This window comes from Platichthys flesus, chromosome 18 (assembly GCF_949316205.1).
Source record: "Platichthys flesus chromosome 18, fPlaFle2.1, whole genome shotgun sequence".
NCBI lineage: Eukaryota > Metazoa > Chordata > Actinopteri > Pleuronectiformes > Pleuronectidae > Platichthys > Platichthys flesus.
In genome coordinates this window covers 8,063,905-8,081,497 of record NC_084962.1, presented here as the reverse complement: position 1 = coordinate 8,081,497, position 17,593 = coordinate 8,063,905, and the positions used below count along the sequence as shown (strand labels likewise).

The 17,593-nt window shown below is 42.9% G+C and overlaps 1 protein-coding gene across 2 annotated transcripts in view; it reads left to right on the top strand.

The window, feature by feature from the left end:
- Positions 1-17,593, top strand: part of LOC133973546 (kelch-like protein 29) — a 232,074-nt gene that overhangs the window by 134,815 nt on the left and 79,666 nt on the right. For both annotated transcript variants that reach the window (XM_062411479.1, XM_062411480.1), the window contains exons 6-8: positions 5,712-5,850; positions 13,146-13,342; positions 15,789-15,901. In XM_062411479.1, the coding sequence (XP_062267463.1) occupies positions 5,712-5,850; positions 13,146-13,342; positions 15,789-15,901 (449 nt within the window). The remainder of the gene's footprint in view (positions 1-5,711; positions 5,851-13,145; positions 13,343-15,788; positions 15,902-17,593) is intronic.

Genomic DNA, 17,593 nt, shown 5'->3' with positions numbered 1-17,593 from the left:
TTCATCAGTAATGGCCTGATGCATCGAAAACCATAAAAAATATGTGTTTGTACAAACCTCAAACAGACACATCAGTTTGATTTATGTTATTAAAATATTTTAAATATACAAATTTATTAGAATTTTTATGTTTTGAATATTGGGTTGATTTAGTTGATTATGTGATATAGGCGCCTGGTATAGCTTCAACATATTTTGCAAAACTTTTACAGAAAAAATGATTGTCGCTTTCCAATCAATCTGTTTTTAAATATCGTTCGTTACAAGTAAATTGAATGTATGATCATTATAAGTGCATAAAACTACATATTGAATTTATCCTAGGCATTTCTTATTTTGTGTATAATAATAAACAATTTAGGCAACTTAATTTATATGAATAAGAAAATGTTACACACAGACCAACTTAAAAATCTCCACTTATTAGATTGAGAGGGAGATATACAAATATAAAAAAAAAATTGTACTGCCTTTGTTTTTACCTACTTTAACTACTTTAAACCAATGCACACTAATAGTTTATAAAATGACTTAAAGTCACAGAAATTATATAACGTGAAAAAACAATTAATAAAAAGCTACTTTACCTGAGTCAAAACATGTGCTCAAAGTCAAGAAATACAAGATTGTATTTTTTAGAGCTTTACTTTACTGGACATTCATTTTGCAATAGGGCCAAGCAAGTCTTTATTATCTGTGCCACAAAATTTTTTTTTTTCTTTTCTGAAAGCTTTGGTCAGGCAGTGTTCCGACCCTGAATTCAAATAACCAGGTTTAAGATGCAGAGATGGAAATATAAACAAAACACATATCAGTGTGTCAAGTCATAATTTAAGAACTAGGGTTAAATGCTTCCTCAAACTAAGAACTGATATGGGTTCCCCCCACTGTTGTATGTGGCTCCTGGGGTTGCAGAGTAGAGAGATTACATTATCCAACAGCTTGTGCTGACAGTGAACTCTTGACCATCTCTGTGAGTGTGGGTGTTTTCAATGTTTGCAGTCAGAAACAGGGAAACCATTTTAAAGTGGTGTTCCTATCAAAGTCAGCGGGAGGCGAGAATTTTTATTTCCCCAAACGTCCATTTGATGCTGCGAGATCTGCACCATAATGTTTTGGGTTCTGAGGCCAAACCGGTATTATTATCTGAATATTTATCCATTTCTATTCTATTTTTATTACCAGGGCAGCACTTCACATGGGAATACCCCTCACGAATCCTCCTGACATTATCAGTGCTTTGACTCTAGGTTCCAGGCCTTCTGTTCTCTGCAGGGGGGGAGACATTTTGTAGGGGAGCCAAATGCTGTGCAAGCCTTTTGCTTGGAAAGAGTTCTTTTGTGTGCATGTATTATAGTTATGCTCTCGGCCCACTCTGCTCGTTCTGTCGAAAGGAACCTTTGAACTGGAATTTCTCAAACGTCCCCACTTATCGAAAGGCTTTTGTACGAGAGATCAGAATGCCTCAGTCCAATCTGCGTCAGCCCTGCAACAGTGCTGCTGCTTCTTTGAAAGCAGATCCCTTTAGTTATAAACTGAATATATTGTATAATGTCTGTAATTATATATATCATAATATCTTATATATATTATCCAGAATATAGCAATGCAACTAGTACATTTTGCATCATATCACTTTAAACTAGAGGTGATTGACATTAATTAATAAAACAATTTTAAGGTATGCATTTTTTCCTTTTTCCAAATGTCTTTTTAACTGTCAGTGCGATTGGTTTATTAATTAAGCTCAAACTTTGTATTATTGGAAAGTAATCTGTTGGGAGAACAAAATCCACAAAAATGTGTTTGATCAAATTGGATTGATTTCTAATAATTCAAAGATATTTTCAGTATATTTATTTTGCCATAGATCAAGACTTTTTCAGAAAATATTGTTGAATTTGCTGATTTATTTATCAATTGTTTTAATGACAATTAATAAATCATAAATTAATTTCGTTTTCACGTTGGTGTGATAACATGATTAAGTGCTATTTGATTGAAAACGGTGCGCTGTAGTGAAGTGCTGTCCAAGCTAAAGAAAAGCCATTATGGCGGATATGTACATTGAATTATTGATCAGCTTGCATGGTTTGTTCTAGGTAATTAAGCTGTGAGTGTTGGTGGGAATTGATTGTTGAAAGTTTGAAAGAGAATAAAAAGGTCAGAGTCAATACCCCAGTGCTCTGTCTGCCGTAACACAAAATGTCAGCCAATTGAAACGAGATATGTGGACAATAGCGTGTATATTTGTGAAGTAGGAATGAGATTTGTCAGGAGAGAAAATGGAACAAAATGTTTTTTATATTTGAGAAAAAATGGCTTTTTAATTTAAACCATCAAAGGTTTATTTTTGCTTTATATATTATAAAAACTGCCTTCACAAGGTGTCACATCTGACAAGTCTTAAGAAAGAAACGGCTCTAATATAGTCAAAAAAGTTTACGTATTTTTAACCTCTTATTTTTGATTTCATGTGACGTTTCAAATTTATCAAAAATGAAAAATTCCAAATTCCAAGACAATTCAACTTCATAAGGTTATAGGGAAATAGTTCGCCTTATACTGTAAATTTAAATTAAAATTTTTGAGCTTTACTTTTCAGTCTTTTCAACACAAAAACTCAGAAACAGTTGGCGAGCTCCTCTGAAAATATGACTTGTGAATATGCATCCAAATTAAAATTTTCTTCTCGTTCAAACACAAAATGGTGGGTCTACAGAGGCGCATGCAAAATACATGTAGAACCTTAAAATGGCTCCGTGTTTGGCAACCAATGGCACACGGAGTCACCGTTCTTACAGCAACCAATCCCAGTCCAGCACTTGACTCGCCACACCTTGTATCATGGCGCGTGCTGATAGGTTACTGGAAACCTCACCCGAGGAAACCCATTGGCCACAGCGCTCGGAGATGTTTGACAGTAGAGTTACTAGGCTGAGCAGCAGAGTTGGCGCCGTGTTCGTAGCCCCTGTGCAGTGTGTCAACCAATCACGAGGAGCCGGTGCGGGGTGTTGTTATTATTGTGAACGGCTCAGGGGCAGGAAACTACTCTGGCACATTTCATCACTGTTTGCAGTCCACGACGTGTACTCCAGAAATGTAGCACATTATACCCCTATGAGGATATCTACGTACTTCCCACCAAACAAACCCACGCTGCTATTTTCTGCGTCTGTTGCGACTCCGTGTTGCGCACAGTCCTCGAGGGATTTGTTTCTTTTAAGAGTATTGAGATGTTGGGTGTTTCAAAGCCGCTGAACGTGGCTGTGCCTCACCCCACTCCACGCCAAAGCCCAGAATGGGTACGCCATGTGCAGTTTCATGGTCCCCGGCGGTGATGAGTTGTTCCCGGGCGCTTCACAGATCCACCCAAGAAGCTGATGATTAGCTCTTCCATCAGGCATTCAGGTGTATCTGCATGGCTCCGAGGGAGGCGGCCATTGTTTGCTGACAAGTGGAGTTCTCTGTCTCCCCCTTTCACTTTCTCTATTGTTGGGGCGAATGGATGGCATGCGGTGTGTCTGATTGGAGGTGAGAGGCATATCGGCCGCTGGAGATCCACTATTGCAAACTCAAAACTACTGTGTATTCACTATTCACAGCCCATGCCCACACAGTAATCAGATGGCTGTCTCACTGACAAACAGCAATTGGGGGGAATGTGGAAGGAGATGGGTGAAAGACAAGGCAAATGGCAGCTTTGTGTTTGCATGTGCATGGTCTGCTCCAACCATACGTTGTGTAGGTGGTCAAAGCACAAAAGACATATTGTCCAAAACTGCATCTATTATAATATTTCCCCTCATTAGCTAGGCAGCATGTTTAATAACCAGGTCATTCTCTCTGGCAATTCATTTCTCGACGCGATAACATGGATGTGCCGCTCTGCGAGGAGGCTTTCTACCAAAGCACGCTCATGAATCGCACCTTATTTGTCATGTGTCTTTATACGCTGTAATTCCGGCTGCAGAATTAATTCAGAGCTGAGCTGCCTGTGTCAGTCAGGAGAATGGAAGGAGCTAAATGAGGAGATATTCCAGCCAAATAGAGGGGCGAGTGTCATTCCAGGTTAATTAAATCCCTGATTTGTGTCTGGCGTGAACACAGACCTCTTTCAGGATCATAGCGGAAAATAAAGGTCCTTTATTTCAGCATGGACGTTGCAATTACAATCACAAGTCCGATCAGTTTTGCACGATAAGTGGCTAGACATTAACGCACACGTCCGTCCGTACACACGTGCACACACCTTTCTTGGTGCACATGATTTTTACAACAAAAATACTCGCTGCTGGTCAGATTGCCGTGTTAACGCTGAGGTAGAGTAGCTGCACTAGCCTCTGTAAAAATGACCCTTCCTTCTGATCAAGGGAGGATTCGCCACCTTTCTTATCTAGATCATCATTCCCTGTGTCTCACACAGAACTGTGGATGCTCTTTATCTCTCCTCAGCATGTGTCCTTATACAGCACAGACTGTGTTTTGTGCCATAATACGCTTTTACTACGTCTCACAGCCTGCAGTCTCCATGAAATGCTCTGTTAACGCTATAAGACAGTGCTGAAGCCGGCTCCCTCCCTGATGTTCTGTAGTATTCTCCTGTATTTGAATCTCTAAGTCTTTGCCTTTTAGTGGCGTCCTGAGTGGTGGATGGTAGCGGAGATTAACAAAGCTTACAGTTTTGGCTATCTCTCCTAAGGCTGTGGAATATGTTGCTAGTCTCCCGCTGATTTCCATTCTCAGCATCCCCTCATGGTGCCTCATTAAGACGCAGCGAAACAAGAGCCTCCGACCCAGCGCTGCAGCAAGGCCAGGCCTAACATTGTACGGCTGCACCAGATTATACAACTCGCTGTGTACTCTCTGCCTTCGACTGCACATTGGTTTGCTCCGAGCGTGTTTTCTCAGATTGTGTTTTGTCACTCTCTGTTATTGCCGTGTATTTTTTTCCCAGCGAGGAGGACGAGGGAAGTTTTTTTAGTAGTGAGAGAGTGAGCGGGGGGGATTTTGGGTGTAAGCTGTTGTTTTCTCATTGAGCAACATTTGAAGGTCAACTCTGTGCTGACTAGGGCATTAGTGAGAAGCCAACATTTTTTATTTCGATATGAATAATGCATTGACAGTGTCTCTGTTTTCAGCCCACACGTTTTCTTCACTTCATTTAGCTCGCCGCCATTGACGTTTTTAACACTGCAGATTAAATTGAAAGTCAAATACAGTTTAACAAGTGTCTTTCCCCATAACAACCATTTTTTTATTTTATTATATTTTCTTTTCATTTTTGTATTCCTACATTATTGGTTCCAGCCCACTGCGACCCCCAGAGGATAAGCCATACATAGATAATGGATTGATGGATAATTCTGTTAAACACTAGCATGCTTTGACCAATCACAGTACAGTATAGAATATGTGAGCTAAATATTATTTTATTTTCTGACATGCACTCTTTTTCTGTTATATTTACGTACCGGCTTCATTTTGCTTTGGCCGAAACTTTGAATCAAATGTGCACGTGTCACCTCTCGCCTCATGTAATGAACACTGTTTCCTAAGACCTGCCAGCAATAATGTGCTCTTCAATCTACACTGTTTAACATTGTGTTCTGTTTCTTGTTGTCATGCTTTTTTTTTTATTCACTTTGTATTCAAAGAGACAATTCTGAACCCAAATGTGGCACTGTCTGTTTCTTTTTCTTCTCCTACAGAGATGTTGAGGGAGCTGAACCAACAGCGCAGAGCGAAAGAGTTTACAGACCTGAAAATAATTGTTGAAGGCAAAGAGTTTGAAGTCCACCAAAATGTTCTAGCTTCCTGCAGCTTGTATTTCAAGGACCTGGTGAAAAGGTTTGCCTTCGCTTCCCTTCTTCCCACCAGCTGTTGATCCAATCTGTTCTTTTCATAGGGCGCATTTGTGTCGCTTTTTTCTTTTCTTTCTTCTTTTCCCTTCCCCTCTCTCTCTTGCAGGTGTGTGAAGACTTTGGTTGCTTGCACAGGGCCAGCAGCCATTCCTCCCCTTTCCCGCTCAATTGAATGTATCTGAAAGTGGAGAAAAAAAAAAAAAAAAGAAGGTCAACCCTCGTCATTACCTTTCCTCCCCCATGTAGGGCAAATTTAACCACATTTCCATTTTAATGAGCAGTGATAATGTTCCATGACTGGGGATGTTCTAAAACTCACCAAAGGGGCCAAAACAAAGGAATCCTACCTTCTTCACTTTGGGTGGTAATTTGCCAAAGCTGCACTGTCTTCTATGGGCAGAGGGATTCGTGTTCCCTGAGCTGCCCCTTTTTTTCTGTTGCTGTTTTGTGAGTTCTGCCGCAGAACAGCCTTTTCTTATGCTAATACATCATGGTTAGTCTAATAAGACATTTCAGAGTCATAAACAAAAGGACGAGACAGAAGCGCGTCTAAAACAGCTCAATGAACCAGCACTTTCACAGGTTAACGCCACCCTTCACTGGTCTATTTGTTTGACGTGGATTCAAGTATTCCCTCTCTACTCTGCCCTTCATACTCCATATTTTTTATTTTTGTTCATGGGCTGTTTTGTTTCCATGGGTGCCTGTCTCTGTCTGTCTGTGTCTGTGTGTGTGTGTGTGTGTGTGTGTGTGTGTGTGTCTGTGTCTGTCAGCCACAGATCCTTTTAGTGTCTCTAGATGTGTGTGCACAATGTGTGAGAGTGACTGTAAAGTCTGATAGAGCAAGTATGTCTTTTTTTTATCAGCCTTGTTTTCCGGAAGGGGAATACCACAATTCCCTAATGTCCTCATCCTCACTTCAAATCCTTGCAGGTGTTTCGGCTTGATTGAGAGTCCCCCGGACCCAGAGTTGTTTTGCCGCCTTTCTGCTTGTGTGCGCGAGTGTGTGCGCATTTGTTCTCACTTGCATGGCTGGGGATGAACTGATGAGCAAAATACAAAGACAAAACAGAAGAGTTGCAAACACACACAGTCGCTGGCGGTGGCTGGAACACCTTGGGGAAGTTTTCCACTTTCCCCCGAAGCCATGCGAGCTCATCAGAAAGCTGCTTATCAGCCTCTGCCGCGGTGGCCTACTCTCTCGCCACCGATACACTTGTTCCTCCTGAATGAGGACGGAGTGAGGAAGACCAGAGAGGGAACAGGGATAGAAAAGCCACAGAGCAGCGTCTGTACTAGGATCACTCATCTCCGTGACAGCAATACTCGTAGCGCCGTGAATAAAAAACTAGACGCTCTGTCTTCCCTTGACCTTCACAATAGCAGAGAAGCTTCCTGCGAGACTCGAGCGACTTTGGACAGATTTGAAGCCCCCTTGCTGGTCAACCTGTCCATCAGATTGTCTCGTCTCTGCCTCTTATCTGGGAAGTACAGTCGCCAAATCGTTAATGCGTGAAGCCGGGGCTCCTGAAAGACACGGCAGCTCCCAGAGGGGCGGTCCGAATTTCATCAAGCTCATCTTAATGCCTGCTGCTGCCTACACAGTCGGATTTCTCTTGTTTAATTTGACAGTTTAACAGAGCAAATTCTCATTAATTGGTTAATTCATTGTAGAACTGCTTTGATTTATTATCATGACGCCGTCGTTTTTCACGAGATTATGACTAAAATAGTCATTCGACTCCCCAGAAAATCTGATGGATTTGTTATACTAATTGTTCATTTTGGGTGGCGTCTCGGTGTGGATTTAATGAAGTCACGATCATCACCATTATGCTAACGCTGCACCCTCCACAGTGATGGCTGTTGATGTTAGGGAGCATGCGGCGCCCTGACTTTATGGAAATGAGAGGTGTGTTAGAAAAGGACAGCGGTGAGAAGTTGACAAGAGAAGGACAGAGAGGAAGCAGACATGTGGGAATAAATGTCATTAACGACTGTAAGGGGGGGGGGGGGGGCGAAGACACCCAAACGCCTCCCATGTGCCATGTACTTCATGTACATCTTCAATGAGTCTAAGTCACGCTGCCCTTGGCTCGCTGCCGTCCACACCTTTATAAGGTCACATACGAGACACAGAGACATGGAAAAAGAGAGAGAGAGAGAGAGAGAGAGAGAGAGAGAGAGACTTCATCTCTTTATATGTTCAGTACCCACTCTCCCTCGCCCATTTCATTCAGGAGGGTTTCACTACGGTTTAGAGGCCCTGTCAGCCCACTGTTTACCACCTGTGTGTGTGTTTGGGTGTGTGCACACTGTGTGCTCCAGGTCTGTAAAAAGTGTGTGTGCAAATGTACATGATTTGAAGTGTCTACTACACGTTTTACTATGTGTGTGTGTGTGTGTGTGTTTCTGTGCAGGATTTTGCCTCTGTGCGTGCGTGCGTACACGAAAGATGGAGGGACATAATTCTGGTGTGTTATCCAGACAGGCTGCCATTAGTGAGAGTAAAGTAGAGATGTAACACTGGTGGGGTGAGGGAGTGCACATCACACTTATTTTCCCTGACCTACACACACACAGGCACACAGGCACACACACACACGTTTGTATTAATGTCTTAGTGAGGACAGCCATTGGCATAATGCACTCCCTAGCCGCCTACCCTAACAATCCAAACTAAATGCCTAACATTAGCTCTTAACCAAACCTGAACCTAAAACCAAGCCTTTACCCCTAAACAGTCCATCAAAGGGGGGGGGGGGGGGGCAGAAAGGGAGCACCGGCCAAAATGTCCTCACTTTCCCAAAATGTTCTCACTGTAGGCTTTATGCTCAGACTGGTCCTCATGAAGACAGCTGTACAAGAGCACACACACACACACACCAGCCCAATGACTCACTTACAAAATTAAAGGCCTTATTGGAAAGGAGCCAACATGTAGCAGCATAGAATGACAAAGTAATTATGACAAAAATTTCAAATTCTTTTTAATCACATTTCGTCGCCCATCTTGACCTGGACTCACCGGCAGTGGTGATTGTGTATCACAAAGGGACTTTTCCTGCTTGAATAAAAAAGGTTAAATATAATATATACAGGAGTAAAAAAAAAAAAAAAACACATGCATTTTCAAATTTGTGCTTATCTGGCAAATTTTAAATCCTCGCTTTTTCCAACATAATCCTCCAAAGTCTGCCTCCCTCTTTGAGGTGTTCTCCTCCGTTGCCTACGCTCACCTAAAATATTCAGGGCTCCCCTAAAGTATATGTTCATTCAACCAGCCAGCTCAGCCCACGCTACCTGGCGAATGTAATGCCTCTCCGAAATGTACACACACGTCTGCCCTTGCCCCCACCCAAAAACCTATTACCCTACCCTTTAAAGGAGCGATGCACAGAGCAGGGAGACAGATCATCTCCTGTAATTCCATTTTACCCCTCAGGATTTTTCAAATACGTGTGCCACACAGGCATTTCATTTATGGCCACTGCATCTGTAATGTAAAAATCTTTCAGCAGTCCTGACACATGCTTTCATGCCATTTGTTTTTCCTCCCTTCTTCACCCTCTGTCAACTTAGGGCTTCCACTGTGCCTGTGAGCCAGAGAGTGTTATAAGATGGGCAGGGAGCTCTGTTAAAGCCCATTACAGCGCAGGCCCTGTGTGAACTCCGCAGCTGAGCCCTGTGAGCACTGCTCAGCCCTCTGTTGTTCTGCTGTCCCAGGCCGACAAAAGACACTGTTATACTCCTCTCTGATTTCAATAAGACGTTATGTTCTGATTAGCTGCCTTTAAAGGGTCAGTTCATCCAAATCAAAAAACATATTTTTGTTCAGATAGTTAGATTTTGTCCTACCTTTGAAAAGCCTGTGATATCAGCTCCTCTGCATTTTCACGTTCTCATCCAAATCCTCTTACAATGTCGAGTTTCAATATATTTATTTTCAAAGAGTGAACTTTGAACGTGGAGCTTCGAGTCCTGCGGTCTTATATCTATTTATGTTATTACTTGTTATGTTAGGACTAAATTGGCATGCCTTTATGATGGAGCAACTATAATATAATGTTTTAAATTAAAAATTTTATTTTGGTTCTTTAAACTCAAATTTTAACCAGATTAAGCCACTTTAATTATAGAAATCAAATAATTTAATATTTCTTACCACGTATAATTCTTTATATATATATATATACACTTTCTACCACATAGACACTGTATAGTATTTTCAGACAGATCATTTCTTTGGAAGAATGATTTTTCAGAAATTATGTTATCCATTATTTTTGAGAATGATATTTAACTCTGGAATGTTTATTTTTGTCTTTATTAGTGATACCAATAAACAAGCAGAAATTGTATTCCTGGTTGACCTCCGTTAGTCAAATAAAACACTTTTTCTAACACATTTTCTTAATTGTCAGTGAACTGGCCCTTTAATAACGAAGCTTCACATCCGTATTCATATTGGTTGTGCATTTTACTCTGCCATCACTCCTCAAAATAAACTTTTAGGTAAAGTTTTTCAAGTTTTTCAATCAAGAGTTCTGTCAAACCGAAGTCCACATTTCTCTTTCTCCCCCCTCTCACGCTGATGGCCCTCGGCTCACACTAGGATGCAGCTACGGGCTTTTAAACTCTCCACCTGTCATCCTGTCCTCTTTGTCCTTTTAGAGGGTGTCTGACACAAGCCCGGCTCTTTCCAGCCAATAGAACCTCAGCATCAGTCTCGTACCTGATGCTGTTACGTGGCCTCATTACTGGAATACAAACGCCAGCAAAACTTGAGTCGCGACACTGACGGAGCTCACACATTACGTGCGTTTATTTTTATAATTTATTCCTGATTTATGTTGAGACGGGGGATGTAAATACAAATCTATTTTGGCCCGGAAAACGTCGGCTTTGCATCGGAGTAACCGTCAGTCTTAACACGTTTTCGTTTGTGGAGACTGTACTTCCACGGAAAGAAAAAGTCTCGTAAGAGAAAGCTAAAAGTATCGGCTGTTAAAATGGGCTTTTTTTAGATTGAGGGATGTATTAGGAAGTGTGAGTTTGTGTTTGTGTCCGTGTGTGTATATGTGTGTGCATGTGTGTGTCTCATGCTGCTCCCCTCCTTCGTCTCTCCCTCTGCTCACCACCATTTTTGACAGTCTCTGCTGATTTTAAGAATTCCTCTTCAGTAAATGCTTCGTTTTTCACAAACAAATCTCTTTGCCTGAGTGTGCCCATCTTTTTCTTCCCCCCCCTCGTCCTTCCTAACTCTCTCTCTCTCTCTCTCTCTCTCTCTCTCTCTCTCTCCCTCCCTCTCTCTATCTTCCTCTCTTCCTCTCTCTGCCCTCTGTCTTCCCGTCCTCCCTCTTTCACTATTTAAATTTGGAGTCTGCAATCAGATGCAGCATAAATATCCACCTCTTTAAGTAGCTCTAGAAAAAAAAACTCATTACCATAACACAAGTGCTCAGACAAAACAGACTACCACTTGAGCTGCTTCCAATTGCACTAATTGACCAGGTTGATGAGCATGCTCTTCTTATATTTTTAGCCCTTTCTCCCCCATCTTTTTCTCCCCCGCCTCCCTCCATCACTTTAACCCTGAACACCCCTCTCCCTTCCCTTCTTCTTGTCTTACTACCTGCCCCAACTGCAGGGCTTTGTGCGGAAAAAGGGGCAATAACACTGTGTGGCTTTTTGCTTTGCAGGAGGAAAAAGAGTAACTGCCTTGGTTTTTCCAGCCAATGTCCATCCAGAGACAAACGCCATTGTCTTTTATTTTATCTTATTTTATTTTTTTGGATGTCCTTCTCCCCCCTCTCACCTCCTGAGTGCGCTTTAAATGACAACTAATGTCTCAGTTCATACACTACAGGCTACTGATGAGTATTGCGGCGGGGACAAAGGCTCCCTTTAGGTGTGATGGTGGTTCTTGTTTCTTTCGGGGGTGGGCAGGGACATCTCTTATTTAAAAGACCAAGGCACAGTCATGGAACAACCCAACCCCTCCCTCAGAAGGATGGCTGCTGGCTCCCTGTGGAAGAACCGTCTCACCCTGCCCCCCCCCCCTTTCCTTTTTGCTCCACCTCCCTCTCCCCTCCTGTTCTCGTCGTCACTCTAACCATTTCGTCTACCTGTCTCATCTTGTTCGTTTTGCTGTCCCGTGTCTCACTAAATGCTGACTGTCTGTCATGATTTCTAATCCCACGAACTGTCTCCAGCAGAGAAGTAAAAGACACACATACACACACACACACAGACACAAGCAGGGAGTGAGAGAGGGAAAAAAAGGCAGAGCATTTTCATTGTGCCGCCATGACTGACGGAAGCAAACAGCTTCCATCCATCTTAATGTAGAGTACTTTTCATATTGCTGATGTCCGTAGCCGCGGGAGGAGAGACAAAGTAGTGGGGGCATGTGTACTGCTGGGCTCTGATTCCATTTATTTTGCCCTTGAGTGGATTATTGTTTCACATGGGACATTAAACATGGGTGGCGAGGTGTTATTTAACGCTCTCATACTTCCCCGGGGGGGACCCTGCATGTGAACTAATCTCGGCCATTTGATCCCGGTGAAGTCACACCGCGGCCCCGGCTCTGAGAGCAGCTCCCTGCATATCCCACTCTCTGCATTAGGAAGGGATATCGTATTCTATTTAATTTGCTCATCCAAACGCTCCCTGGCACCTCTCACTCCGCCTCGCCAGCGGGAGTGGATGCATTGCTTTGATACCCAGCAGCCCACATGGCATCGGCGTAGGTTCGGCGATGGCTGAATTAGTGCAACACGCGTCATTTTCATCCAATCACGTGTCATCGTACGAACTGTGACGTCCCTTTTTTCCTTCTCTCTGTTTTTCTGTCTGACGGCTCCAACGTACTCTGCCATGTATGCATGTCCTCCTCTACAACTATGCATACATGTAAACACACGTGTACTCAGCATGCCTGTTGAAACCAAGTCATAACTCCTGTTTGCCTAATCCTTGTTCAGAGGGGACATTTTGTTTCAGATGCGGGCCTATAGTTGCAAATGTGCTAGTCCCATAGAAAAGTAGAAACCATTCAAAGTTCTGTTTCTGTCCCTTTTTCACTTTATGTTCTTATCTTATTGTGTAACGATTCTCTTATTTTCTCCTCACTCGTACTGGCCGAGGTGTGTTGTAGGTGTTGTATGTAGCGTACACATATCTGTGTCCCTATCTTCCTTTCTGTTCTGTTTCCTCGATTGTCCTTCCCCGCGATGCCTCTAACCCCTCTGTCTCTGCCGTGATTGGTTGACCCAGGTCTTCGGGGGAGACGAGGAGCGGCGAGACGCTGGAGCTGAACATGAGCAACATCAGCGCCGACGTGCTGGAGCTGCTGCTCGAGTTCGTCTACACCGGGTCCCTGGTCATCGACTCGGCCAACGCCAAGACGCTGCTGGAGGCCGCCAACAAGTTCCAGTTCAACACCTTCTGCAAAGTCTGCGTGTCCTTCCTAGGTAGGTGTGGCTCAGAGAGTGTGTGTGTGTGTGTGTGTGTGTGTGTGTGTGTGTGTGTGTGTGTAATAATAGTTGTTAGGCGAGGATTGGTCATGGTTTAGGTAAGGTTGGGTTAAAAATGTTTTACTACATAGGGGCATTTAAGGATAAGCGGTTAAGATCAGGGATAAGGATTTGGCGTTACAATGATAGAGAGTCAAAGCAAAGTCCTATTAAGATAGCTGTGCGTGCGTGTCTGTCTGTGTGTGTGCGTGTGTGTGTGTGTCTGTGCCTGTGCGTGTGTGAGTACATCCCGATGCAACCTTCCGTGCTGGGTGTAGAATCAACAGTTTTGTGTGTTCTCATACACTGTCAAGCTTCATCAATACACACACTCACACTGGCAGAGTTTCTTAGGCAGAACCTTAATTTACCTCCCTTACTTAAGCCCATCACGCTCCGGTCTCTCATGTTTCTAAAGCCAGCAGCTGTGTGAGTCCGTTCTCAGTCAGGCACGGTGCCTGTGAACTCGTCCCAGCGGGCAGGGCCCAGCGCGGGGGGGCAGATTTATAAAAAGGTCAGGGAACAATTGTCACTTAAATGTCAAATCCTCTGGCCTGAACCGGGATGGAATTGAAAAATGGCAAAACAGATTGATACTCTCCCTTGATGCTTCGACGAGGTATGGAAAGTGGAGCGGGGGGGGGGGCTTGCAGGAGGTCACGTGAAGCACAAATGGCATGTTCCAGATTTTAGTGGGCCGGGCGACAAAAAAGCGGCAAATGTCAGGTTTTGCATCCCATTTAATAAGTTGTTTTGTTGCATTGGTAACACAAGGGAAGTGCATGTCGGCGAAAAAGGTCAGCGACAAGAAAAGGAGTGAAAAGAAAGTAAAAGAAAAGCTGCAGTTCACGTTATTGATTTGTTTTTCTCGATTTGGGAACCTAAAAAAAGAAACGAAACATGGAAAACAGGGAAACCATTATTAGACTTCATCGCCAGGGAGCCGTCAATCCATTCTTCCTCGACAAGATACATGACATTTGGGCGCAGGAGAACGAGAGAGGTACGGGCGCGGGCCTGCGTCCTTGAGCAGAGAAATTGATACGCTGTCAGAAATTATTGAAGTTTGTAACAAATACACACAGAAGAAATCGCAAACATCTCCATGACCTACTTTTTTCGCACAACCTCAGATTCAAATGAACACAAACTGTCATTTTTTTGTGCCACCGCTGCCCAGTGAGGAACCGTGATTGCTTTTTATTATCTATTATCTGGAGGTGAATTGGCGACATGCTCCACACTTCAACTCTTATTACCGCGATGAGAAGCTTTGCACATGTTTTGAGTGACTCCACCTAATATTCATTTTACATGCCCTGCATCTCCGTACATCTGAGTGGACTCACGCTTTTATCCAGCAAATTCAATTGCAAACTCTGCTGCGTTGCATTGAAGAAAGTGATGAAAGGTATATGCAACATGAAGCGCATATACGAGCGTGCACACACGCAGTGAAATAACCCTTCATATCCACAAATGGCATTTCAGAGGGACATTTTCAAACAGCCCTTTGTTTTGCCACTAACCTCCTCCACCCCCGACTCTGATGCAGCGTGAAACCAGCGTTTATTTGTTCTCTGCTTTGGCCTTTGTTTAGTTGTGATCCTGCAGATGTTAGGTGACCTTTATTGGCTGATATTAGTTTAGGAAAGACTTTAAGACTCTGTCTTCAGTGATAAAAGACCTGGCTTTGGTTCCGCTCTGATGGCTATTGTTTAATCAGGCCTCTTATAGTGGCCACTGACCCAGTGGATCTGTGAGTTAATGTGTGTGTGGGTAGTAGAGAACCAGCCCGTTTTCCTGTGATGAATGGCGATGTGCGTAAAAACAAATTACAGACACACCACCCTTAAAAGCAGCATCCTTACAAGAAATCACAGACGGTTGCATAAGCCTTCTCCCCCCTGGGCTGGCCACGCGGGTAGTTTTACATTAACTATGAAACTACACAACCAGTGTGTGTGTGTGTGTGTGTGTGTGTGTGTGTGTGTGTGCGTGTGTGTGTTTTCAGTATACCCAAAGATCTGACAGGACTTATTTAAAGTGGCCCCACTAATCCCAAATTCCGCCCCTGCCAGCCAGCACCTTGCCTGGGCTGTGAGCGATCGATTCCCCTTGTTGTTTGTCCCCGGAGCTTTTTGGAGTTATTATACTTGTTCTCCTTTAGTCTCAAGCAGATCCCCCCCCCCCCCCCCCCCATTAGGCTACGGCTCTGCGCCACCAGCAGTCACTCTTTCTGTCCCTATAGGTTTCTGTCTGTGATCTTTTTATGGATGTCAGAATGATGTGTTTTTTCACCCGTCTTAATCAATCTGCCTATGTCTCTTGATCGTTCATGTTTTGCTTTGTCTGTCCCCTCTGTCTTTCTTTCTGTCTCTCGGACCTTGTTCATCGACTTTAGAGAAACAGTTGACTGCAGCAAACTGTCTCGGAGTGCTGGCCATGGCCGAAGCCATGAGTTGCACGGAGCTCCACAACATGGCCAAAGCTTTTGCACTGCAGAACTTCCCTGAGGTACGTGGAGATTCATTATTTCATGTTTTTTTTCCTGTCGAACAAAGTTGAAGTTGAAGTTGAAATAAATTATGAGTGAGTAAGACTATTAGAAAAACAGTAGAGCACGTGCCTCTGCCAGTAGGTAGAATTCAATCAAACTGCACCAAATTATAGATATCTGTCGTCTAAATATACTGGATTTTTTTAATCAAGATCCAAGAATGAATGAATGAATGAAATGAAAGACCTAAAAACTGCAATGTTGAAAGCTGATGTGGTGGGAATTTGTGTTGAATAAAGAGCAAAGTGATCCTTCTGAGATTTGGAACATGCAGATGGACTCATCACATGATGGGAAACTGAGCTGATTACTGGCAAGATCCTTGTCCTGTCCTTGGACCTGCACTAAAGTGTTAGCACTAACACTCAGTGTAGAGAATAACACTAAAGATCGTAGAGAATACTGTGTCAGATCAAAATACCATTTAACGTTTGTGATTAGGAGTAAGAAAGACATAAATAACATAAACTTAGAAATTTGAATATCTGGATTTGCACCAATATACTAGTTTTTTGTGTAATGTTGCTTACAAACAAACAAACAACCAAACCTAAACAAACGAACCACTGAACAAACAGACATTATTTTTGACACTTGCTTTACACTGCACAGGAGAAGATTTTCTACACCACTAAGTTTTACACGTAACATATAACATTGATTAAGCACATTCGATGTTGCATATTTTAAATTAAATCTTGCAAATGTATGGATCTGTTTGTTCAATAGCTAAATTAAAAGGCTTTGCTCGGGTAAAAGCTTTCACCAGACGCAAGGTAATTTACTGTAGGAGCACAATCTAATGTGCTGTGTGCGACTAACTGCACTTTTCACTTGTTGCCATGCCGCTGTTAGATGGGCTGATGAAAAGAATATACACAAAGACACAAAACACACAGAGACAATTCAAAGACATTTGCCCGCAGCTGGCGAGGAATTTGAATAGCATGAAACCACGTGGGACAGAAAATTGCTCCACAGCACTCTGGAGTTATAAAGCGATCTATAGAGCAAGAAACAAATCTGAATTGATTTCTCCCTCTATAGACAGAGTGGTGAAATATTAAACCTGTAGATGCAACACATAAATCTCTCTTTGCCTTTGTTACATTTTGTTTTTGTACAAAGGGATAAGTTAGATATACGGCTGGAGCTGCATGCTTACTGCACAGTGGTACGGATCTTCCCAACACACTCTTGGAAATACAGATAATTGGCATACTTCTGAAAATGTAGAACTGATTCTTTAACTCTTGTAGTCTTTCAAATCAAAGCAGCAAAACTGAGCTTTGATTGGCAGTAATCAACCCGAGAAAAGAGAGACTACGGTCCATGAAAGAAAATCACAGCAGCAGGGAAACGAGGAAATATCAGAAATCCCATTATTGAAGTCGGCATTTCACCAAGAACTAATTAAATCTGTCGTGATGGGTGAACATGCGCGCACACAGATGTGTACATACACACGCAGGGAAGTCACACGCACAACAGATTCTGAGTGATGGGTTCTGACACTAGGTACCAGGGATAGATAAGTTCTGTAAAGAGAGAAAAACTGCATTGCATTCTACAACCGTAGCTCAAACTATAAGTTTTGACTGTCTGCGTGGATGGTTAAAACGTTATGCACCATAGCACTTGATAGCTCC